The 24057-nt window shown below is 44.6% G+C and overlaps 1 protein-coding gene across 2 annotated transcripts in view; it reads right to left on the bottom strand.

Moving 5' to 3' along the window:
* Window positions 1–24057, bottom strand: part of sipa1l3 (signal-induced proliferation-associated 1 like 3) — a 69908-nt gene that overhangs the window by 3313 nt on the left and 42538 nt on the right. Inside the window, exons 3-23 of one of the 2 annotated variants that reach the window (XM_070828752.1) lie at window positions 22116–22820; window positions 20895–21876; window positions 18246–18376; window positions 15633–15821; window positions 14897–15071; window positions 13958–14061; window positions 12074–12231; window positions 11393–11975; window positions 10123–10221; window positions 9835–10010; window positions 7119–7370; window positions 5780–5962; window positions 5202–5326; window positions 4389–4504; window positions 3859–4304; window positions 2320–2550; window positions 1932–2094; window positions 1670–1844; window positions 1351–1524; window positions 735–861; window positions 243–324 (exon numbers count right to left, since the gene is read on the bottom strand). In XM_070828752.1, the coding sequence (XP_070684853.1) occupies window positions 243–324; window positions 735–861; window positions 1351–1524; window positions 1670–1844; window positions 1932–2094; window positions 2320–2550; window positions 3859–4304; window positions 4389–4504; window positions 5202–5326; window positions 5780–5962; window positions 7119–7370; window positions 9835–10010; window positions 10123–10221; window positions 11393–11975; window positions 12074–12231; window positions 13958–14061; window positions 14897–15071; window positions 15633–15821; window positions 18246–18376; window positions 20895–21876; window positions 22116–22604 (5160 nt within the window). In that variant the 5' untranslated portion in view covers window positions 22605–22820. The remainder of the gene's footprint in view (window positions 1–242; window positions 325–734; window positions 862–1350; window positions 1525–1669; window positions 1845–1931; window positions 2095–2319; window positions 2551–3858; window positions 4305–4388; window positions 4505–5201; window positions 5327–5779; window positions 5963–7118; window positions 7371–9834; window positions 10011–10122; window positions 10222–11392; window positions 11976–12073; window positions 12232–13957; window positions 14062–14896; window positions 15072–15632; window positions 15822–18245; window positions 18377–20894; window positions 21877–22115; window positions 22821–24057) is intronic. The other variant, XM_070828753.1, reaches the window with a different exon arrangement.

Genomic DNA, 24057 nt, shown 5'->3' with positions numbered 1-24057 from the left:
TGTAACCGTTTTAGAGAGCTTTAATTGTGCATGTAAGCAGATTTTATTACCTTTATGGTCAAATTACATTAAAATTAACACTAAAAAACAGAAGTTCTGTTGAGTTCTTACAATGTGACGAAGTAGAAATATCAAAAAAAGAAAACGGTCATCCTAATGGGTGCATACAACATTATGATCATGTCCTTTTCTACTTTTAAATGTTAGATAAATAAAGTGAAAAACAAACAAAAGACTCTCACTCTCTCCAGATCGTTGTTCAGCTGTTTTAACATCACTTCCAGGTGGTAGAGCCGACCAGATAAGTCGTTGGGCACCTCATCACTGTAAACACACACAGCACAGATGACTTTGCATGGTAACACACACGCAACCACACACACGCGCGTCCACTGGTGTATACGGGTTGTGTGGGAGGACAGGTTTTACTCGTGTTTCTGTGTATGCATAAGACAGTTTGAAGTGAAGCTATTTAGTCTCAAAAATATCTTCCTCTTGCATCTCACTGGTAGAAAAATAAACACTCTTTCTGGCAATACAGAAACTGGAACAACAACTCAAACAGCCGACTGTTTACTCCAGTGAGGACAAAGATTCAGCTCAAATTAAGTCAGTTACCACAAGGTGGCAGTAGTGACAAAGTTAAGGTGTGTAAATATTGGGGGGAGTTGTATTCCTAGACTTCTCTGGCTGCACTCCTTTATAACAGATACTGTTTTGCTTGGTTGACGTACCCGCTGAAGGTCGGCGTGGTCCGCGGTGTCTGAGGAGTGTGAAACTGGACTGGACTGACGACCGGTCTCATTTCTGGACCACCACCCTGCGGCTCCGTCAGTGAGAAGAGGGAAACTGCTCTTTGTGCTGCAACAGAGACACATAAACGTACTTTCTAAAAGCAGCAGAGATGAGTCTTTTCACTGAAGTGTCCCTTGGGCTGACTGACACAATCACAGCTCAGCACGGGAGGATCCTGGCTGCAGGTAAGGCCGTGGATCAGGTGTTGGCTTGGGTCTAGTGCGTTTGTCTGTGCTGTGATCATCTTTGTGGTTGCAGAGGACACGGGGGACAGGAGAGAGGCCCAGAAAAGAAACAGCAGCTGGGAAGCAAAGCAGGTGATTGTGTACGAGGCGTAGATGAACACACAGATCGCTCTTTCTTTCCCAGGAGTGTCATGTTACAGAAGAGAGCAGAGGCACGGTGACACCCACCAACCCCCGACATCCAGACAATATGTCTCACATCTGCCAGGATTTCAAGATTTTACTAAGATGATTTGTTTCGCAATTAAATTGACCAATAAACTCCAAACTAAAACACAAATTCCAACATGTTGCATTTAGTTAAACAAACCTGGAGGGTCTCCGTCCTCACCTTCGTAGGCTTTAGCAGCGTTGACCAGGCTGGACCACTCCAGTCCACAGGCTGTGTCCACAGGAAGAGGCATCAGCCCGGGATCGAGCCTCCTCAGGGGGGGAACTTTGTCTCTAACCTCTGTGAGAGACAGCTCGGAGGCAGACAGGGGCACTGAGGGACAGCAGAGGACAACAGCTGCAGTAAATGAACAAATGTCTGCATGAAACGAGGCATCAACATATGACTAGGCTGCTTGGATTCCCAAAGAATGAAACATGGCAGCTAATAGACTCAGAGTATTAGCGTTTAAACTCACCCTTCTTGCTCTGCATGTGGTTGGAGGAGGCGGCGTGTCTGCGTATGGGCAGCGTGCAGGTGAACAGTACGTCAGTGGGGGTCGTCTGGTTCTCAGAATTGGCGAAGCTGGCCTCTCTGCGCCCGCTGCACAGTGACTCATCTGAGAAGGTGCGCTGCAAGGTTCGTCTGGGAGACTGCAGGGAGAAACGTGACGGAGATCAGAGCTGTGAACGTACGTTCAGGCTGTGATGGTCTACATCAAGCGCTGGTGTGTTTCTCACCGGGTCTCTCGACTGTGTTTCTCCCGGGTTGTCCATGATAATCAGTTTCTTCAGGTCGTCTTCAATGGTGCTCTTGTACGTCCGTCGTGGAGAACGCAGGTCCCTCAGTGAAGCTCGGAGCCGAGGCTGTCCAAACACGTTCTTTGAGTTCGCATCGACGTGCCTGGAGACACAAACCATGAGCATCAAAAACCCAAAGGATGCTAAACATTTATCGTGTGTCTCCTCACATTGACCCAAACCACTCACATCTCCAGCTCATTTACAGGTCAGTGTTTCAGTAGCTGGTTTTAGACTCTGAGGATCATTTTCTATATTAATCTATAACTGAAGTGACCTGAGTAACAGCGCTCACTTCATCAAAGCCGATATCATTTCACTAACGTACTTCTTGCTTTTGCTGCTGTCAGAGCTGGATGTTGTGGTTGTGTTTGAAGCTGATGGGCCGGTGTCTTCGCCCTGCCAGGCGGTTGGTCTGCTCTTCCCGTAGAAGGCCTTGGGGGCGGAGCTAGACAGAGGGGTGGAGCTTAAATGACCAGAAGTGGGTGTTGTTGTGGCGGCTCGGACTGGCCGGGCTTTCTCAGCTGTCGGAGTCTTGTAACCCTGCGGTGTGTAGGCCCTGAGATGATGGACACAGATATATAAGTGTTTAATGCATCAAAATCAACAGCGATGTAGAAACTTTGCCACAGGACGCTGTATTTGGATTTCAATTGATTTTACTGACTGAAGTGTAGTACAGGAGGAAAAGGCTAGCTGTCTCCCCCGTTTCCAGTCTTTATGCTAAGCAAAGCTAAGCAGCTAATAACTGTAGCTTCATATTTAACGGACAGATATGAGAGTGGTCTTGATCTCCTCATCCAACTCTTGACCAAAACATCCAACTATCTCTTTAAGAAAGAAGTAATAATAATCATGCCATTGATTGACAGTAAGGCCACAAAACATGAGAAATAAAGAAGAATCACCTGTAAAATGTTTGGCTCACAGAGGGTAAATTGAGTTTCTTTTACTGCTCTTTGTACGTGTAGTTTATTTAATATTCTTGTAGCATACATTTCCCTTCCCTCCTCTTCATTGATCGGGCAGTAAAGATAGAGCACGCAATTTACATCCAGGGTGTTGTCGTCTGTTAAACAAAAGCACCACACAGCAGATCCTCTGCTCCTGACTGCTGATACAACTCCACTGACAGGCAAAGAGTTATGAACTACCGCTACCATCATCTATCACGCAACCTGAAATGTCCTATATCCATCGAACCAGTTCTTCACCACTACAAAACAAGCTAACTAACAATTCTATTAAGACATCCAAATTATTCAGCTGGCCTATTTGTCATTTAGAGAGAACCTACGGCAGTCCTCTGACCAAAACAAACCACACACCTGACAACACTATCTGTCAATCTGTGTACACCACACCTGTGATAAATCATCCATGTCCTAAACTCCTGTTTTAATTATAAATCGATATTACGTTGGTGGTCCCAGACTGCAGCATCAGATTGTTTTAATCCAACAATTCAAGCAGTCAAACTCTGTGCATGTTTGTGTGTTTGATGCCTGTATGCATTTATGATGTGGGGGTGGCGGTGAGTCCTCCAGCCGAAGAGATCACATGATGATCTGTATGTTTCATGAGGATTAGGCTTCTTTAATCCTTAATTCTCCCTTTAAAGATACATTTTCATGTCTCACGCTGTTGTTTAAAAGGGGCCATGCAACTGTTGGTTGGAGTATCATTCCTCTAAAGAAAGTTATTACTAAGTACATAAATTCTCCATTAAGCTAAGCAGCTTTAAACGTTATATGTAACGCTCTCTTCACGCAATAAAAGCTGTCAGATATCTGTCCTGTCATTCATTGAGGTTAATGTTAGTTAATATCAGCGCCATAAAACACGCCGTAAACGATGCGTCTCTTACCTGGGTTTGAAAGCATCCATTTTATCTGCACTGGAGCCGGGAGGCGGGAATGTCCTCGTCCGATACCCTTTGTTCTGATTGGCTGCAGCTGGTATGATGGGTGAAGATTCCCGTCTCCTTGAATCTCCCCCGCCGCTGCTCCTTCCCACGGACAGCTCCTGGATGCCGCTGTAGGTGGCGAAGCTGTGCACGGGCTTGTGGGATTGGCTGTTGGACATGTTCCCGTGGCGAGTGTTGTTGTAGTGGGTCGAGGCGTCGATGCCACTGTCGTTAGACCCCCCCTTGTTGAGAAGGTCTGGGTCTGTGTCTGCTGGGTCGCCGAGGCAACCCCCGCCTCCTCGCTCTCCTGCAGCTCCTCCGTCGAACCAGCGCTCGTCGCTGTGGCTGCTGGAGGCGTTGCTGGACAGAGTGTTACTGCTGGAGTGGCTGGAGTACTGGGTCTCCCCCTGCAGAGGACGAGAGGGCGACACTGAGACAGGCTCAGAGGTGTGACTGACAAACAGATGAGACGGGGTGATGACAAGTCTGACCTTCGAGTGTCTGTTTGGAGAGTCTTTCCCCGGGACATCCTGTCTGGCTAGTCTCCTCTGCCCCCCTCCACCACCCGGTCCCCGAGACGACGACGCTGGGACGTGCCAGAGGGGCTCTAGACAGAAAACACACACAGACACTCACAGGATTAAAGTAAATTACACTGAACCTCCATGGTTGGAAAAGAGGATTAAATACTTATAGCACATTTAAACACTGACCTCCACCCACTAAAGCACAACATCTCTACTGTGAAACACACACTTTGAAACAATATAGAGGCCATGAATGTAGTTGAAGACATTTACTTACAACCTGACATTACTTTTTGGCCACATGTTGTCACATTTTAAGTTGAGATGAAACAGTTCAGCAGATATGGGGCAATCTTTCATTTAGAGTCATTTTCAGTTTGTGTCCACCTGATGAACATTTAGTCTAATATTCACTCTACTTTTAGCTCTATTTTTGGTCTCCACCAGCTCTTAAAGGGACACATCTGGCTCTTTAATTGCTAAATGCTTCACTTTGGTTACAATGCTCAACTCTGTCACTAACTTGGTGCTGAGCGCAACATGTACAGCTGACTTTCAGAGCTTTTTGCTAAAATTAGCTGCATGATCTGGTCGAAAACAACGCTGTTGAGAGCAGTGAAACTTCTGTAGAGCTGAGGGGACCTGCAGAGTTGGGGGATAACAACCCCTTTCGCACAAAAGTCATATATATATATCATATATATTAATAGAAACATATTGATTATAGCCTCCTGAAATTAATGCAGTAAGTATTGCAGTTTTCCAAGGGCCAGGTACCTGTTTTGCAGCGCTCCATGGTGCTGTCCTGACTGGTGAAGCCTGAGGAAGAGTCTCCACTGGAGGTGATGTCAACACTCAGGTGGGGCTCATAGGGCAGCAGGGGGCGCTGTCCTGTTCCATATCTACACACAGGGATTGAAGGAGGAAGAAGGTAATTTGATTAATAAACACATCCACACCACAGCAGTTATTTATGAGAGCGGATTAAGTCAATTTAAAACATACAAATATGCTCAAATAAAACTTCACAGCCCTAAAGACTTTGGATTTGACTGAGCAGATGAGAATTTCAGTGTGTGTTCTGCATCCTGGTGGCGGGTGAATCAAACACATTTATCTGGTTGGACGAGATGTTATCAAACCTCCACACTGTGAGGAAGAGCCGCCCACACAACAGATCCTTCCCTCTAGGAGACAGTGTGTTCATACACGTCTGGCTAACAATGTTCAGCCTGTCTTTTGTACAGATTTAATCCACCTCTAGCACACAAAACAGTGAGCAACATCGGACATGTTTGGTCAAGACCGAAGGAGCGACGGAGGAGAACTCAGAGAACAAATGACCACACACACACCTGTCAGGTGAGGGTTTGTAGCGTACAAAGGGGCCTGGTGTGATTCCAGGCGGCCCCATCGTGGAGAGGCCGACCAGGCCTGAGGAGGGCGAGGAGAAGCTGGCTGAGGGGTTTCTGTAGGGCAGCACTCTGTCGCCTCCTGCAGGAGACAGACTGTAGTGGTTCTCTGGGTAGCTCACGGGCCTGGAGGACACACACAGAGGTGGACGGTTAACCAAGAGAGAGATCAACAGACCACAGAGGTGAGAGATATGAGCAAGAGCACAAGAAACCATTTATCTGAACCAAGTGAGAAACGCGCTGCAGATTCAGTCAGAACCAGCCAGGATTTGATGGCGGTTTTTAACTTTGGGAGTGGGCAGTGTGACACCAGCTCCAAGTAACGTGTGTAGAGTAAAAACAAAACAGACAATCCTTCTTAACACATTCACAAATACAGTCATTCACACATCCAGAAGACTAAACAAAGTATTGTAAGGTACATTAGTTTTGACAAAGGAGAGTGACAAAGTTAAAATTTGGTCTTGTTCAAGCTGAATAAAAAACAAACCAAGTAAATGCAGTTTTTCACTTTTTAAGAGAATATCAGCTAGAATCAATATTTGAGATGCCAAATGTGTTCCAGTGATGGTTGGCAGGCTTAGAAACATAAAAAGTACATGTCATTTATCTGGAAGATGTTTATTAGCTATCAGCTGTGCCTTAAAAAACTCCAGTGTTAAAAATGTATTCAGTAATGATGAGTTATAATTATCTATCAAGGGTTTCATGCAGACAGGCCGTCTCCACAGAGCGGTTGAAACCAGAAATACCTTTAATTGGTGGATCCACATAATCATTTATTTATTGTCGATATGACTGCAACAGCTGCCAGATAATCAGGCCGAGGGTGTGCAAGACATGTTTAGCAGGATTTGTTTTGTTTTTGCCTTAAATAATCACATCTGTGATTATCTGTCCAAACGACGCCATTTTTAGTCATTTTAATTTTATCTTACCTCTCTGTGAGGTTAAAACTTTGAGAATAAAATGTTCTACAGCGGGTAGTGGTACTGAGCTTTATTTAAACATTAATGCACCTTCATTTTTGCACCTGTTTTCCGTTCTCATCATTTATAAATACACTGCTTTATAAATATATATATTGTTAAAAACAATGTGAATTCTTTTACATTTTATTTTAATAACTAATATTTGTCACTTGCCTTATTGTACCCGAATAAATAAAATTATCAGCTGTATAGACAGGCAAATTTACTATTTATAAAGTATAAACCGCTGCTAATTTTGATGCAGTAAATGACGGCTGATGGCTTGGCACAGCGGTGCTGAGTCTCACCTCTTTGAGTTGAGATGCTGGGGCTCCCTGTAGGGAACGGGCATCAGGGTCTTGGTCGAGCGGGGCAGTGGAGGGGGTGGGGGACCCATGGGGACCCAGCGCTGCAGGTTGGGGGCACTGTGGAGCCCTTGAGGGATGGGTGGGCTGTCCCATCGCCACGACGGGCGAGGCGAGGGTCGGTAGCCTGCCGCCAGAGGCTCAGGTTCTGGCTTCTGCTCCATGGTCTTCATCTCATACTCCTCTGTGCATCCCCTGAATAGACAGACGGAGAAAGTTGGTTAGTGAGAAGAGGGCAGAAATGGGTGATGACCATCAGCTCACTCGATTAATATGTCTCATAGTCGCCTCTAGCCCAATATCCAGCAGATATCTTTTACACATCATCATTATTTCATTCACGCAGCCTATTACAGGAGGGCATGAGGCATCAAATATGCATAGAGGATGTATTCAAGACAAGATGAATGCTGAGAGGAAGAGAGAGAAGGAGACGAGTTGGAGAGAGTGACGATGGCGGTGAGGAAACAGTGTAAAGATTAAGAGTTAAAGTGAAGTTTCCAGTGAGGTGAATCCAGAGTGGGATAAAAAAAAGTAGTTAAAGTGACACAAACACAACACGGTAAAGACTGAAATAAGAGAAATAAGAGAGGTGAGGGCACAGTGTGGGATGTGGCCCTTAAAGGATTGGTTCACCCAGATTAGGGCTGCAAATAACAGGGTTGCAGAATGTTTTTTTAAATGAATTGATTAATTAATAACGTTCATTTGGCCCAAGGTGAAGAGCAGTGTAAAACCTAAAGACATTAATTTACTGTCAGAAGACTAATAAGCAAAAGTGACTTCAACGATTAACAGATTATTATAATCATTGCTGATTCATTTTCTGTCTTTTGACTAATTGGTTAATTGCCCAATTGTTTCAGCTACAACCCAAATAAAAAAAAACAAACTATGGAAGCATGCCTTCACTAATAAAATGCTGCACAAATTTTAAGTATAAATTTTCAACACTGCGAGGAGAGTAGTATTTAAGTGGAAGCAGGAATCTGAGTGGCTAATTTTCTGAAAGCTTGAGTAAATAACAATAAAACGATCTGCATAGAGAGACATGACAGAGTAAACCGTTTTAGTGTTTAACGTGGATAAATCGCATTAAGCTACTCTGCCATGTCTGTAAGAAATATAAATACTAGTAGAAAACAAATGACATTTCTTCTTCAACTGAAGTATAATAACAGTGCACAATCCCACTGTTTACAAATATTAATCAATGAACATATCGACACAACACATGGTCACAACATCTTGATCAATCAAGGAATGCAACTAAAATCAATCAAAATCCCTACCGCTGCCTAATAAGAGTACAAACCTTAGAGAGAGCAGAGTCTACATATGCTCACATGCAGTGTTTCTTCCATCACACTGAGGTGACACAGCTGGAGCTCCCCAACACACACACACACACACACACACACACACACGGTCAAACACACGACAACATCACACCTTTTCTCCACTGTATCCGTCCATCTTGCGTGTGCATGGCGGAGACAGAACAGCGAGGAAAACCAACTCTCGTCTCTCTCTCTCTCTCTCTGTTTCTCTCTTCCACCCACTTCTCTCACTCTCTGTGGTGTTGAAACACGTCCTCCTCACTGAGCGCGTCTCTGCCTCTCCAACTCAATACACTCAACCCTGCCTTTCTCTCTCTCTCTCTCTCTTGCTAACCCTCCCCTCTGTTCCCTTCCTTTTCACTCGCACAGGGCATGCATTTTTAATTAATCACTTCCACTCCTTTATTTATTTATTTTTTTGCGGTCTCCTTTTTTTTCCCCCTGCAGATTCAAGGCCTTAATCTCATGCAATCTGCTTGCCTGGCACACAAACGCGTCACAGAGAGAGAGAGAGAGAGACAGGGAGGGAGAGAGAAATACAAGACTCTAATTATCAGCTGCCACTTGAGAGAGAGAGAGAATGCGTGGTTGTGTGTGTGTGTCAAAAGGATTTAACTTGGTGTAATTAAACTGCCTCTAACATTAAAGAAATCTAACCACTGTGCGATCACACAGCCAGCCACAATTACTGTATTTAGGAGCTCTTGTTCTCAGTCAGAGAGTACACACGCATTGTGATTATTCTTCACCTCTGTAAGTGTTCTGCAACACCACATCAGCGCCTCATAAGGCCTCGTTATTCTCTTCTTTGTCAAGGCTGTATGTGGAGATGAAAGGTTGGAAAAGGATGACGGCAGAGAAAAGAAAAGGATTGTCGGAGGAGAGGAAACACGGCGATGGTATGCTGGACGAGATGACTGGATATGAGGGAGGGAGAAACAAAGAATGGCAGATTTTGTGAATTTTCGTTAAACACTCTTTTTGTCTCTGTGCCTCATTTCGCCCATTTCCCCTTGAACTACTCGTCTTTCTTTCTCTCTGTTCGCTCGCTTCCTCTTTTCACACACTCCCACACAAAATCCTCTCAGAACATTGGAGTCTAGCCACTATCTCACCCAAGCGTTTTGTGTGTTTGAGTGAAGAGTGTCCTGTACTCACTCTAGCTCCCTCTCGTCCTTCCACCTCTGCCTGCTAACACTAAGCGCCCTCCTATGTTGTCACGAACTGCCTCAACATCTGTGTTCACAACAACTGCTTAAAAATGAATCACTCTCATTAGTTTATCTTCAAAGGAACATAAAATGCAGACTTTAACACACCTGCGAGGGCCCCCCTCTTCGTACGGAGGAATGATGACCACTTTGACCGTGACCGACGTCCTCAACAGGTCGATCATCTGCTCGTGAGTCAGCGTCACCGCAGCCACCTTGCAGATCTCCACTAACCGACTGCCCTGTCTCAATCCCGCCTGCCAGGCAAAGCCGTACTCCTCCACCTGCAGGAGAAAACCACAGACCAAGTATTCAAACAAGCTGCTAAAGTGCTGCCAGGAATCTTCATAAGTGAGTATTTCAGATCTGGCGTGGCAGATGTTCATCTGACGGTACCTCAGCCACGGTGCCGTCCAGGCGAACATGGAAGCCCAGTTGTCCCAGTCCGTTTCTTCTCAGAGTCATATCCACCGTCTCACATCCCACTGTCAGCGACTGGCAAGGAGAGGACATGGTGTGAATAAATAAATATTAGATTTGCAGTATTAATGTGTTCTTGTCTGTGTACTAAAATAGTATCTGTACAAAGGAAACATCATAAAACAGCCTGAAGAGGGAAAGGCCATGAAGGGCGTAAAATATTCAATTCTGATTCTAGAAACTTTATCAGACTCTAATAAGCATTTATTTGGTATTTTTAGAAAGATTTATTCATTTTCTGGTATATTTTGTTTTCTCTCGGATTAACACAAAGCTCGCTGGAGTCCAGGAAATCTCCTTTTCCCAGCATTTAAATCATCAAATTTCACAGGGATTATCACAATATGAAATGCCGCTCATCAGTCAGTGGATGCAGTCACACAAGTTCACTGGAAAAGTGAGTTAGATGGTTTCACAGAGTACCTTCATGCTATATAATGTTTCTGTTCAGCTCTGGTTGCCTGGTTTAAAGTTCTGAAGGTTATTAGCTATGAGTTGACACTTGACAAAAAAACAAAACAAAACATGTTGCTTCTTGTAATTATCTTCACAGCTGCTCCTGTTTGTTGCTCTGTTGTTGTTTCTGAGTGTAAACACAGTGTTGAATTTCCAGGTTTTCCAGGATGCTTTGGAAAACTTTCAAAGAATGAAAAACAATACCAACTGTGGAAATCCCCGAGCCTGATGATTCAAAGCAGATACAACAGAACCAAGGGGTAACAAGGTCTTGAAATGAAAACAATTATTCCAATTTTCAAGACAGAAATGTGATAAATCACATACTAAAAACCACAAAAGACATGTTAGAGTACAAATGAAGGGTCTGAAGACACGTTTTTGAATTACAGGACTGAAATTTATGTTATGACTTCCTACATTTATGGGGCACCCAAAAAGGCAGTAAAAACTTCAAGCTAGTAAGCAAGGACGTAAATAATTCAGGATTTTTGTCAGGCCTCAAGGATATACACACTTTGATATATACACAATTTGGTGAGAAACACTGAATGTAAATATAACTTTGTTAATTCAACTATAGAGGGCACCTATAAGCTCTAGTTGTTCTGCTACACACCACCGTCCCAAACACAAGCAGCAGCTCTGTGGCTGAAAGGCCAAAGAGATGTATATGTTCTGCTCTGGTAGGCACTATCCCTCTACACCTGAACAAGCTCTAAAGTCTCACCTTTAACCTCTGGACCATCTCTCTGATGTCGTGAGTGCAGCCCTCTGGTACCCGCACTGCAATGTGGTCTCCTCTTCCGTAGAAGATCTTCACCGCCAGCCGCTCGGGTGTCCAGCCGATCACATCCGCACAGAAACAGTTAAACACCACCTCTTTGGTGGAACAGTCTATCAACAGGATGTATTCGGCTGACAAACCCAAGGCACAGGGGAGCTCTGTCCCTCCTCCACTAAAGTCCTGGGCCTGGACCCTCCAGGCGACGGCCCCCGCAGCCCCCAGCTCCGCTCCTTCTCTTGCCTTGGAGCGCTCGCGTTTTTTGGACGCGAGGGAGATGAGGTTGTTAAGCTTGCCTGCTGAATCAAGCGGTGTGCTGCTGACGTAGTTCTCAGCCAGGTCGCGCAGGTACTCCTGCCGCGTTCGTGTCGCCATGGTGTGGAACTTCTCCGACTTGTGCGCTGCATTTTCTGCATTGATAACTTTGGCTAGAAGGAAGTTACGGAAGGTTTCTGGGTCACGGAAGGTGACACCGCTGGGGATGGGTGGGCCGAAGGGAGGCACATCCTTCATTCTTGTTACAGCAACACTGAAAAAAAAGGTGATGGACAGGACTTGAAGTGTGAGAAACTCTGATTTATTTTTGTGTGTAAATCAACATGCATCTGTTCTGTTCTGATCATCTACCTGTAACAGGTGTTCTCAGAGCAGGGGTTATGCACACGGACGATAACAAAGACGTGCTGGAAGTGGGAGCGAATATTCTGAGGGGTGAAAGGCAACGCTCCTGGCTCCTGAAAGATTATGGTGACAATGTCGTTCCCTATGTGCCTCTTTCTCAAGAGCTGAAGAAGAGGAGAGGAGAGATAAAAAAAAAAGACAAATTAATAAAAATGAGCAAACATAACCGGCACAGACACAACTGACTCAGTCTGACAGGAGAAATGAGAGATTGAGACGCTCACTACTAGACACCAAACAACAGCTTTTTATGTAATTTGTTTTTCGGATCCTGTGTGGGCTATTTGTGTCTGTGTGTGAGCTGGTTTGTTCGTCTATCTGTGTCCGTGTAGGAGACGTGGCACAGTCCAGGCTGTGTCTGTGGTGCGGAGCTTGCCAATCCTCTCTTCATCTGCAGAGGGAAGTGTGAAAGTACCAATTATGTAATCCAGCCCACTGTTTGGCCACAGACACACAGATTCTCCAGCATGGTGCCAAAGGAGCATCCTTCACTCCTACTAAGACAGCAGTTTTGAAAATGTGGATCATTGTGCTTGATGCAGTGGTTACAAACATTAACTCTAATTGTTATAATTGATGAGACAAGACGTTTTATTGTACATTATAAACTATTTTCTATTTCAGCATCCAATCTAATTATAATTAAATACTGCTGACATGAAAGATTCAATAGTTATTTACTGTACTTTTCATTGTTAGTTATACAATATGACTGTGCAGGCCCAGCTTGTGCTCTCCTTTTCCTCTGAGCCTTCACACACTCAATATTTCTACCTCACTCCTCCTGTTCCTCCACTGCAGGTTATTTCTAATGTCGGATGCTGCCACCTAGAGGTCCATCTGAGGAAGTAAACCTCTTTGCTGCTGCAGTCTCTAAACCTCTGGATGGAGTTATTGTGCCATTTATAAATTTACACGCTCTGATTAAAGAATTGATACTACTATAAACACTTTTAATCATCTCAATTAAAAGGTGCAGCCCTTTAATTTCTTGTTGACTCACCATTTAGAAGATGTTTAACAAGAAGATATGACTGAAAAAAGTTTGTTGACAATAACAAAACAGATTTCTGTGGCTGTGATAACATGAGTTAAACAAAAGTAAAAGTATAGTTTTGCAATCTACAAGATTAATTTGATATTTTTTAATGTTTGAGGGAGAACAAATGATTTCTCCACAGCCTACACAGCTGTGCAGTGATGCACTGACACATACAGAGTGTGTACACTAATCCCGAGCACACGTTCGCCCTGGTGAACCTCTCACACAAACACTTGCAATGCAAAACACAAATTGTTATCTTACACACAGGTTACTCGCACACAGCCTATGCTGCAAACACACAGCACTCAGGAGGACGTGTAGGAAGGCAGCTTTATTTAGAGAAGTAAAAAAGAGGGAGAAAATAAAGAAACTACTCACTACTGAACCCCACCCAGCTCTGATCCAGTTAAAGAGTGAGAGGCAGACAGAGGGCAAAAGAAAAAGCCAGTGAGGAAGAGAGGACAGAAAAGCCAAGACACGGAGAACAAAGACTATAAACATCAGAGTCAAGAGGAAGGAGACTCTAAATGAACAGGGTGATACAAATCACGAGTTTCCACTTGATGAATTCTTGCTGTAGTTTTCGACTCGACAGAACAAACGGTAGAGGTTTTGTCACACAACCACAGACAGACTTTGAAAGGCTTTAGGTGACAAGAAAGGGCAGTCATGGACGTAGCTCTCAGCTGTACACAGCAAACTCTAAGAACCTGGGACACAACACACACACACACAGGCCGAGGTGGTGGTGGTGAATTTAGGTGGGGCTGCTCATAAACTCTTACCTGCTGTGGGTTGCTGGGCATGTATGGCAGCATGGTGGACACATGGAACATGACCTCGTATCCCTGGTAGGTGGTGTAGAGGGAGTGGGTGCCCGTAGAGTCGGCTGGAGAAACGAGAAGGAGGAGAAAGGAGAAGGAGGAGGAGGAGGAGGAAGAGGATATTTTAATTTCACATCAGAAGTTGTGAACTACAGATGAAACAGTGATGTTGAATCTAAGTCCTCTAACTTTCTTTTTTCCAGGGGTAACAGCTGGAGTTATGGCTATTACTATTACTACTACACATAATCTGTCTGTTACAGTAATGGATTGTTGACATACTGTATGTGTCTTTTACATAGATGTAAAAAAGAGAAGAGCCACAGTGGTGACTACCGGAAAAAGGGGAAGAAACTGTTGTTAGGATACAAGAGAGCTTTCTGTTCCCTCACAGGCTGTTTTTTTCTGTTTAACAGCTTAAACAGTTTCTCTCTACTGAAGTTCCTAGTACATTTCTGTCAATTTCCTAATTGTTAGATTCTGCTGCCTATTTCATAATGTCTGGCAGAGCACAAATAGTATATGACAAGACATTTAGTTGAGACTTTCATTTGATTCCTGTTTGCTGTTCAAAATGCTCGTTCACATTATTTCATAATTTATCAAACTGAATTTATGCTCTCAAAGCCTAGGAGATGACAATTAAGTTTATCATAATGACCTTAATATGGCAAACATGAAGTGCATGTTTAACCTTGTGCTGCTGCAGCCTTTTTAACTTAATCTGACAACATTCAATGTAGACATGTACTGTGGTGAAAGTGCAGAGGAAATGTTAATACCATCCTGATTTTTATGTAAAAGTGACTCAGGTGCTTATTCAGGCATGTGACATGTAAAATTGCAGAAACATTTATAGACCGCAGCGCATGTCAGATAGGGACTCCTGCGAAGACTCACTCTTTGTGTCGAGCTGTGCGGCATATTTGGTGAACCCTTTGAGGAGCACCTGCTCCCCCAGCAGCTCCAGGAAGGCAGAGAAGGCGGGCGACGCCTCCTCATTGTTGTACATCTCCTCCTCTGTGCTCTGGCCCGCACGGCACAGCAGAACACCCACCTTGTGCTTCTGACTCAACTACAAGGCAGCAGAGAGATACCATCAACATTACAAACACAGCTGAAGCACTGCAGCCTGAACCTTGTGCTTCTAATGCAACTTAATGTCAAAGTAGATGTGACGGATTCGAGTTTAACCCCAGCGCATTTCTGGATGCACTTAAACACGCACATTTAGCACAGCCACATTGTTCTATAAACCACCTACACAAACAAAAACAAGCCTAGTGCTGGCAAAACACCTCCACCTTGTACTTCACCCTCCATTAAATAAAGGTGAGATAACATGGCTAAACATTAAAGCTATTACAGCTACACACCCTGCTTCACTCAGCTTTCACTGCCCTCAGTACAATTCTGTACTTTGAACTAACAATAAATCTGTATTTACACACACTATCTGAGCATACCACGTACCACTGTATTATCAGTTTGCATTTGAACCAGCCTGCTAACTGACTGTGGGACACTGACTCACTCACTTTATGTATTTTGCTGCTGGATCAACTGTCAAACTTCCAGTTTTATTGCACAAGGCCAAAAATAAAAATGCAAAAACAGACGCGGACACATAACTCACCCCCTGTTCATCCAGTTTGAGGAGCTGCTCGGTGGCTTTGGGAGTGCTGAGCGCCAGTCTCAAACAGGAGACGTTGAGCTCGGGGACGACCTGCTCCAGGACCTCCTTGAGCGGCAGCCCCCGCACTGTGCCGTGCCTCCCCGTAGATGCCACCGCATCCTCTAAAATGGAGCCCCGCAGGGTCACAAGCTAAATGTGGGGAAAGAAAAAAAGGCTGTAAAACTGGAAGCAATGTATTAACAGACTTGACGTCTATGATGACTGAAAATGTCATTAATTACTCTCATGTCTCAAAGGTATTGCATTGATTTAAAGTTATATATCTATCCTTTTATAGATTGCTTTAATTAAACCAGGAAATGAAATATTATTACTATCATCACTTATACTATTTATTTGGTTTATTTCTATCTGTTCCTCTTTCTACAAGACCAACTTATTAATCGGGGTTAAAAGGGTTGGTGTGTCGCTCTTTCTTCTTCCTTCTCTCTCTCTTTAAATCAAAAGTATTTGCGTAATTACATACTTTATTTAGTAGTTTTTATTTTTATCTATTTCCATTTTTCCTTTTCCTTTGCTTGGATAATTATAATTCCACATGTTACATAGTCTCGTAAAGAGCTGTGTTTTCCTGCGTTGTACTTGTCAAAGACACAAAAAAATGCAGGCAGGTGCGGCTGCCCGAGACCTTGCCTGGACAAACAGCAACACAAAAAAGACACAGAGGAACACACTATTGATGTTAGAATAGCTGTACAGTATTGTAAGAGGTCAGAGGTCAGGCTCAGCTGTAGCACCACCCCTCTGGAGATGGGGGGGTGGATGATTAACAGCTTGGGAGCTTCAAGTGGATTCATCAGATGAGGGATGTCTCACCACTCATAATGGTGCCCTGTTGCCCTGAAGCTACGATTTCCAAGCACACACACGATCACACACAGTGAAGTTGTTCTGTGTGGAGGTTTTGAAGTCGAGGCGTATTGTGAATTAATATTCTGCTCAGTATTGTGCTGCCACAGACTGCTGCTCCCTGGTGAGGGGAAATTGACCTGCTTCAAAATAGTAAGACTATAATAACCTCAGATACAGTTGGGAGGAGCGGGCTGTTCCTTCTCACTGCACACACACTCACACACGTACGTACAACAGCACACACAAATCATTAAAAATGCATGGCAGACTCTGGAGCTGGCAGGGGCCGGAGAGACAGTTGAAGCTCTGAGACTCGGGTGTGCCGCAGAGAAATGAAACCTGATTGACACACCGAGCTGAAGTTATGGAGCTGTCGTTTCAACTTGTCAGCTTCTGTGCGACAGTGAAGTGAGCGACTGCTGAGTAGGAAAGCGTGTGTGTGAATGTGTGATGGAAGGAGAGGAAAAAAAGGGGAGAAAGGGGAAGTCTCTCCACCTTGCTGTGTCAGCACTGCTGCACAGAATTAAATGACAGACTTAAGGGGGACGGATATTTGAGAGCAGCTGCGGCTTGAGTGGGAGAGAATAAAGTCTGCAATCAATCTCTTTTCTTTCTGTGTGGGAACAGTAGGCCTGGGTCTGCTGGCTGAGTCTGTTAGCTGAGCTCTGTGTACTTAGATGGCGGAGAGGCTCCATTGTTATAGCAGAGCTAAGGTGATGAGGCCAGGCAGCCATGTAATCCAGCTAAAAACAACACAGCGCCAGCCACACAGAGGAAGACACCACATGACCACGATGAACAGAAGCAAAGTTTGCTGTTTGTTTGAGTGACCTTCACAAGTCTACACAGGTGTTGATCAAATATTAAATACATCAAACTAAATATTCATAGGGAGCTCAAACCTCTCGAACACAACCTATGAAAACAAAAAGGACAATATTTGTAAAACCCTGTCTGTCATTAAGTAATTGACACTAACGCTGCAGCTAATGCTCATTAGCGATTAATCTGCCAATTATTTTCCTGATTAGTTGTTTTAAAAGTCTAAAAAAGGGGAAAATATACAGAACAAAATTTCCCACAAATCAAGGTGATATAATCAAATGTCTCATTTTTGTTCAGTCTTACAGTCAAAGATATTTATTTTTGAGAAAAAGTTTAAGCAGTAACGACTACCTATTATAAAATGAATCATCTGTCAATAATGAGCTCATTTCATTGTTGCATGGGTGCACAGATCAGAATCTCTGAACATGAATGACCCCATAAATGAACAAATCGGTTGGGAAACTACAGGGAATCTTAACTAATTCTCAATGATCACCAACCCATCATTTAATACATTTAGTATTTGATCCATCAAAGTGGAAAAGTGGTTGGGTGTGCTCCCTCTGAGTGCAGGCCAAACACTTTGGCTGGAGCAGTCGGTGTTTAGTTTGGCTGTGCTGTGCGGTGCTGAAACTGGGCAGGTGGAATTTTCCACTGGCAGAGAGGAGACAAGGGGTGAGGGGGTGAGGGGGGAGGAGGGACGGATAAAATCAGGGCAGAGAGGGTGAGGAGAGTCACAGGTAGGGACAGAAAGTGAGGGCAGGGTAAAACAAAAGGAGGTAAGAGATTGGTGTGCACACTCGTACTGACTCATCACTGTCATCGCTCGAAATCCCAGAGACAAACAAACACAAACGGCAGATTTACACGTACCTCGCTTGTTCTGACGATGAGGCGGTACTGGTACTGGTCTTTCAGGTCTTTGGTGTCTTCCAGTTTCTCCCTGCGGATGCTCACGGCCACAGCACCCAACTTATCATCTGTCCCAAAGTAGTTTGAGTGCTCTGGTGAAGGAGAAGGAGAGGACTGAGATCAATGTTTGTGCTGTGGAGAAAATGTTCATTCATTCATGTCTGAACCTCATGTCTGAGTTCTGTTGGATACATCAACAAATGACAGGAGGGAGGAGGTGGATTTTATAGATGTAAAGCATCAGGAATGTTTATGACATTGGTGCCGATATATTTCCTGAATTTGGGTTTTTAGAGCTAAAAGGATTAGACGACTAGTCGGTCAACAGGAAATGAACTGAATGAATGACAAATAGCTATCATTAGTTGCAGCTTTTTTAAAATTTAACAAAAGAAGACAAACATCTAAAATGTTACGTGATGTTTAAACACAAGCAGCTGTAGAAAGAAACCCAAATAAAATCCAGTCTTGAACTGAAAATATTATGATTTTGAATCGTAAATGTCTAAAAGGTACTGAGCTTTGATGCCTCACAGAGAAAGAGAAAATAGTTCATAAACCTTCAAGAGATAAAGATGAGATAGATAAGAGAAGAGCCTGACAAAGAGAGAGAGGGGCTGGAAGAAAAGACAGCAGGTAATGTATGTGTAATGTGGGGTAAGCAGACAGACGAGGGGCATTAAGTCAAGGACAGGACTAAGACAACGACATGTTATCTAGTAATCAATACTCAGAGAATTACAAAATCAATTTAGCTGACAGGTAAGGATAACCCGAAGAAAGTGATAACTGTTACTACAGAAAGGCTACGATGAAAGGACTAAACAGTTGTGTGGTCACAGAGATGCTTCACCACAATAGCAGATTTCATTAAATACAATTCAACTTAAACAATAACACCATAACTGAATGTCCTCCAGGAAATGAGCAAAATGTGGTGTCATAAGTCTGCAATTAACATCCTTGTTATTAGTGTTGACCGCCTACATGTTCATCCATTAAGAGGCTGAGACAAAGTTATCAACACACTTCACAAGCATCTTGCATGTCCTCTTTTAAAGCTCCTAAGCTAAGCTGTGGTAATGCCAACGCCACAGGCAGTGTGAGAACGGAAAGACAAATTCTTGAGACACTCTGGGAGGAATCTAGCTTGACAAGTATTCCTCCTCCTGACTGGAATGAACCGGGACGACGCACACGTTAGGAGACTCAGGCCTGCTTAGCTTCCATGCCATGTCCTGTGGTGAAAATGTCAGCTTTTTGATGAGGCTTTCTGTCGTGCACATGGGACGCATCACAGTACCCACACACACAATCACAGCGGCATTCTGCGGGACAGCTAAGCTGGAGACGAGTCAGCAGATGAACATATTTTTGGAATGATAACCTTTATCTGTATGGCTGCAGGCCTCTCTCTCTCTCTCTCTCTCTGTCACACACACACACACACACACACACATATATACACTCATACACACGCTTGCTTGCACACATGTGCTCCTAACAGCATCTGTCACTAATTAGGGTGCAGCCAGATGATGCTTGCCGAGGGGACGTTTCATCCACAGTGTCTGAGGAGGTGATGCTGACAAGAAATGCCCACACACACGCATATGGACAGGCAATCATCACACACACACACACACACAAACAAACACACACACATTTCCTCTCTGAAGTTCAGTGTTACTTCTGACACTGAAAACCAGATGTAATACAAAGCTGCACTGGCTGACCAGGTTAAGTGGTGCTTGTGATTGTGCAGAAAGGCAGGTGGTGTATCATCAGCTCAGAGTTTGCCAACAGTCCACTGGCAGGTACATGTGTAATAAAAACTCTGGGATCGCTGCCAGCTTGGCCCACTCTGCTCTGCTCAGGCCCAGCTGGATATCAACAGCCGCAGGACGAGATGTGGGGATTGACACTGGCTGGACAAATGAGATCTACGTCATCCAAATTAAACGGACGAATAAAAAGGGATTTGTGTGTTTATACTGTAGGACCAAGTACAATTTCTGTCATGATTGATTCATCTGCTGTTGACCTAATAAATTCATGAAACATGGCAATCACAATTTCCCCGGGTTACACCTTCAGATGGCTGAATTAGTCTGATTAATGGTACTTTTAATTCATGACGATATGAAAACAAAGAAAGACAGCCCATTCTCACATTTTTGAGAATCAACAGTAATTGATCACTGTGGATTATTATTTAAATAATCAGGAGTAATCAATAATGGAAATAATCTTGAGTTGCAGCCCAAGACTGAATGATTCTACAAATTTTTACCTGATGTTTCAGCACTAATATACAGTATGAGAAGGTAAAAATGAAAATATCTGAATGTTTAGCTCTAGATGGCTCATTCAACACTTAGATGTATTGTTTTGATTTTTTTCTAGTTAGATCTTGTCTCAATGCCTTTATATGTCTTATGTAAAACCATATAAATTTTGCTTGTGGTGTGAGTGGTGACACCGCATGCAATGCGACCGTATGGTCACAATTGTAATAACATGTATAAATCTCTCAATATGTTTGATTCTTGTGATCCTTACATAACTAACTGGCATCAACATCGTAAAGTAAATGTGTCTCAGTGTTACCTTTCCCATGGAAGTAGTCTCTGTAGTACCGGGCCCCCAGGTCTACGTGCTCTATGCTGTACAGTTTCAGTCTGTCCAGTCTTGTAACCTGCTGTTCAATAGGCACCTCCAGCACTGAGGCGCTGGCGTTACTCCTCCTCAGCCAACCCCTCGCTCCCTCCACTCCTCCGTCCCCTCCTCGCTCTGCTGATGAGCTGAGGAAGCTGATGTTGCGCTCCCCATGGCCCCCAGTCTCATTAAGGAAGTGGGGGCAGCAGAGGAGCAGCGGGCTCGAGCTGTGGGCTCCAGGAGGCCTGTCCAGTGGGTCCATGCCCACGGAGGGCGTTGTGGAACCAGGGTCGAGGCTGAGGGTCAGGTCCTCTATACTGGAGTAAACTGGGTCGTTCACACTGGGAGCCAAGGATCTGGAAACAGACAAGGACACTGATGCAGCTGACGCCCCTGTGGCGGTGTTCCTTCTCTGGGCGGCGTAGCCCCGCTGAGCTGCCGCCTCATGGAGGTCAAACAGGATGCTCTGAGCATCATAGTGGACAAAACTCTTGGGACACACCCATGGTTTGTAGGAGGTGTCTGCTGAACCCCGGCCTCCCCCATCCTCATTATTCTCTCCTTTGCCACTGTCCAGCTCGCCGCGACTGGAGCTCCTAAGCTTCCTGAACAAAGAGGAGGTGCCTAATGACGACTCCGTCCCTCCACTTTTCTTCCTCACTCTCTCAGCTCCATCCTTCCTTCCTGTTCCTCTGTCGTCCCCACCCATGGGGCCAGGTGAGGGAGCAGAGGGGAAAGGTGCACCTGAGTCTGGAGCACGCAGCAGCTCCCCGAGGCGTATGGGGGCTGAGCTGCGCTGGTCAGGCCTCTCCTGGTGGAACTGGCTGAGCATGTCGAAGAAGCTCTGCTCAGGAATGCCCTGGATGTCGATGGAGGAGGTGCTACCATACTCTCTGAACAGGTTCCCCATCCCGCCACCTCCGCGAACCTCCACCTTGGGGCGGAAAGAATGGAGAGAGAATTTTCCGTTTGAGATGCCATATCAGTGGATACAAGTAGTGTTAGCTGATGTGAAAGCAAAGCAGACCATCCGCAGGATTTTAGGGTGACTCAGCATTAATTCAGAAGCTAAGCTAAGATGGTCAGCATACTACAGACACTACAGAACTAAAAGGTACATTATTTTTTCCCTCTCTCTTTATTAGTGTTAGCGACTGACAATTGAAAACTCACCTCATTTTCATCCTGTTCGCTTAGCGTCACCTCGCTGTTTGAGCGCTGTCTTAGCGGAGGGAACACTCTTAGGCTCACAGGTGAACCTCTTTCACCGACAAACCCTCCTCTAAACTCTACATCCTTGGACCGTCGCCGTGGCAACCTGGCAACTCCTCCCCGCACCAACCCGATGTCAGATGACAGAACTGATGAGGAAATTGAAGTGGAGCAATTGAAGTCATCTCCGTGGCGGTTGCTGCTGAGTTGCCCATTTTCAATCAGCGACTCTCTGGACTGTGCGCGGCGCGGCGGCCATTCTTTAATCCGCGCCCGAACACCCATTTTGGGCACGGACACGCGTGGTTGGATGGCCGAGTCTGTGGGGCCGGGAGCCAGGTGGCCATTGGGGGTGTGACGAAACGGAGTGTGCTGGGGCAACCCTCCTCCGCCTCCATCCAGGAGGTCCGAGGAGGTGCAAGTGACCCCTCTGTCTCTGTAGCTGTTCATGGCACCCCAGGAGAGCTCAGGGCAGGGAGGCAGGGGGCTGGCATCCCATGTCAGGAGGGGTGCTGGGAAAGAGGAGGGCCCCCACACACGCTCTGCTGACGGTGCTACGGCCTCCAGCTCCCAAAAACATCGCTTATAACCGGCAGGGTGGGAGAGGACCAGGCTGAGTTAGGGCTGGTCCTCCTCTTCTTGGATTACTTTCAGCCTAATGCAGATCTGAGAAAAGAAAACAAACAAGGGAGAAAAGATCATTCCAACAAATCAGTTTCAGATAATCAGTACCAAAACAATCTAAAACCAAAGCATATAAGATCTGAAATACATTTTTTAAATCACAGAGCTTCTGTGACCCAAATTTTCTCCAGAGGCGCAAAGAAAAAAGGAGCGTTGAATTCAGAAAAGAAGGAATCATTCAACTGTACAACAATATTAGACTGATAACAAAGAGAGAGTGTGTGTGAGAGAGAGAGAGAGAGAGAGAGAGAGAGAGAGAGAGAGAGAGAGAGAAGGAGAGAGAGAGAAATAAGGTGAGGGGATATGACAGAGGATTTCTCCCGTTGAGGCTAATCTTCAGGAGGCTGACAAGGGATATTATTATCACACACTCTGCGCACTCAAGTGCATGCGCGTGCACAAACACTCAAACACTCCTATACCCATAGGACATGAAGGCTGTGGCTGCTCTGCTGCAGATTAAAACCACTAAAACACTTCAGATAATATTATCAGACCAGAAAGTAATACAGATCCAAACAGAGAAGTATACAGACAATTTAAACACTTCAGCACTGTCGCAGATTCACAACTCAAGCCTTGTTTCTTCTTTAAAACAGGCCAGCAGTGATGGTATAGTTTTTATGTGTGTTAAAGTCGGCTAATGTCTGATTTTGTCATAATGCTGAGACACAGAAGACACAGAGTGACACTGAACAAAGAAATGACGACAACTTTGAGACGGGAACATGAATACAGACTTCAGGAGAGACATTAAAGGGCACAAAGTGACCCAACAGCTGGAGGGGTGAGGTCGAGCAAATCCAGAAATAGAGTGATTGGACAGAGTCAAGAAAGAGCAGGGAGAGCGGTGCCTTGCTCAGTGAACCACAGCGGCGTGCTTTAATACGACAGTCACACCGCATCAAGTCTTAAAAAAATCTACCAGCCTTGTAAAGACTCTTGTTTACTCAGAAACATCTCAATATATTAATGTTTACTTCACCTTTGGGGATCTAAAAAGCTAAACCTACACTGGTGTTGCACTCATTGTGAAGTTCCCAGCAGACTGAATCATCAACTCTTTGCTCATCGTCAGTCCAGACAATAGTTTTAAGTCATGGTCACATTTTTTTTGGGCTGTGAATGTGGTGGTTGTTCAGAGTGACTGGCTGTGAATTCATATTTTATGATGTGGTTATGACTCTACTGGATGACCATTACGAACATATCAAGCAAT

This window comes from Pempheris klunzingeri, chromosome 4, assembly GCF_042242105.1.
Source record: "Pempheris klunzingeri isolate RE-2024b chromosome 4, fPemKlu1.hap1, whole genome shotgun sequence".
NCBI lineage: Eukaryota > Metazoa > Chordata > Actinopteri > Acropomatiformes > Pempheridae > Pempheris > Pempheris klunzingeri.
This window is presented reverse-complemented; position numbering and strand designations above follow the sequence as displayed.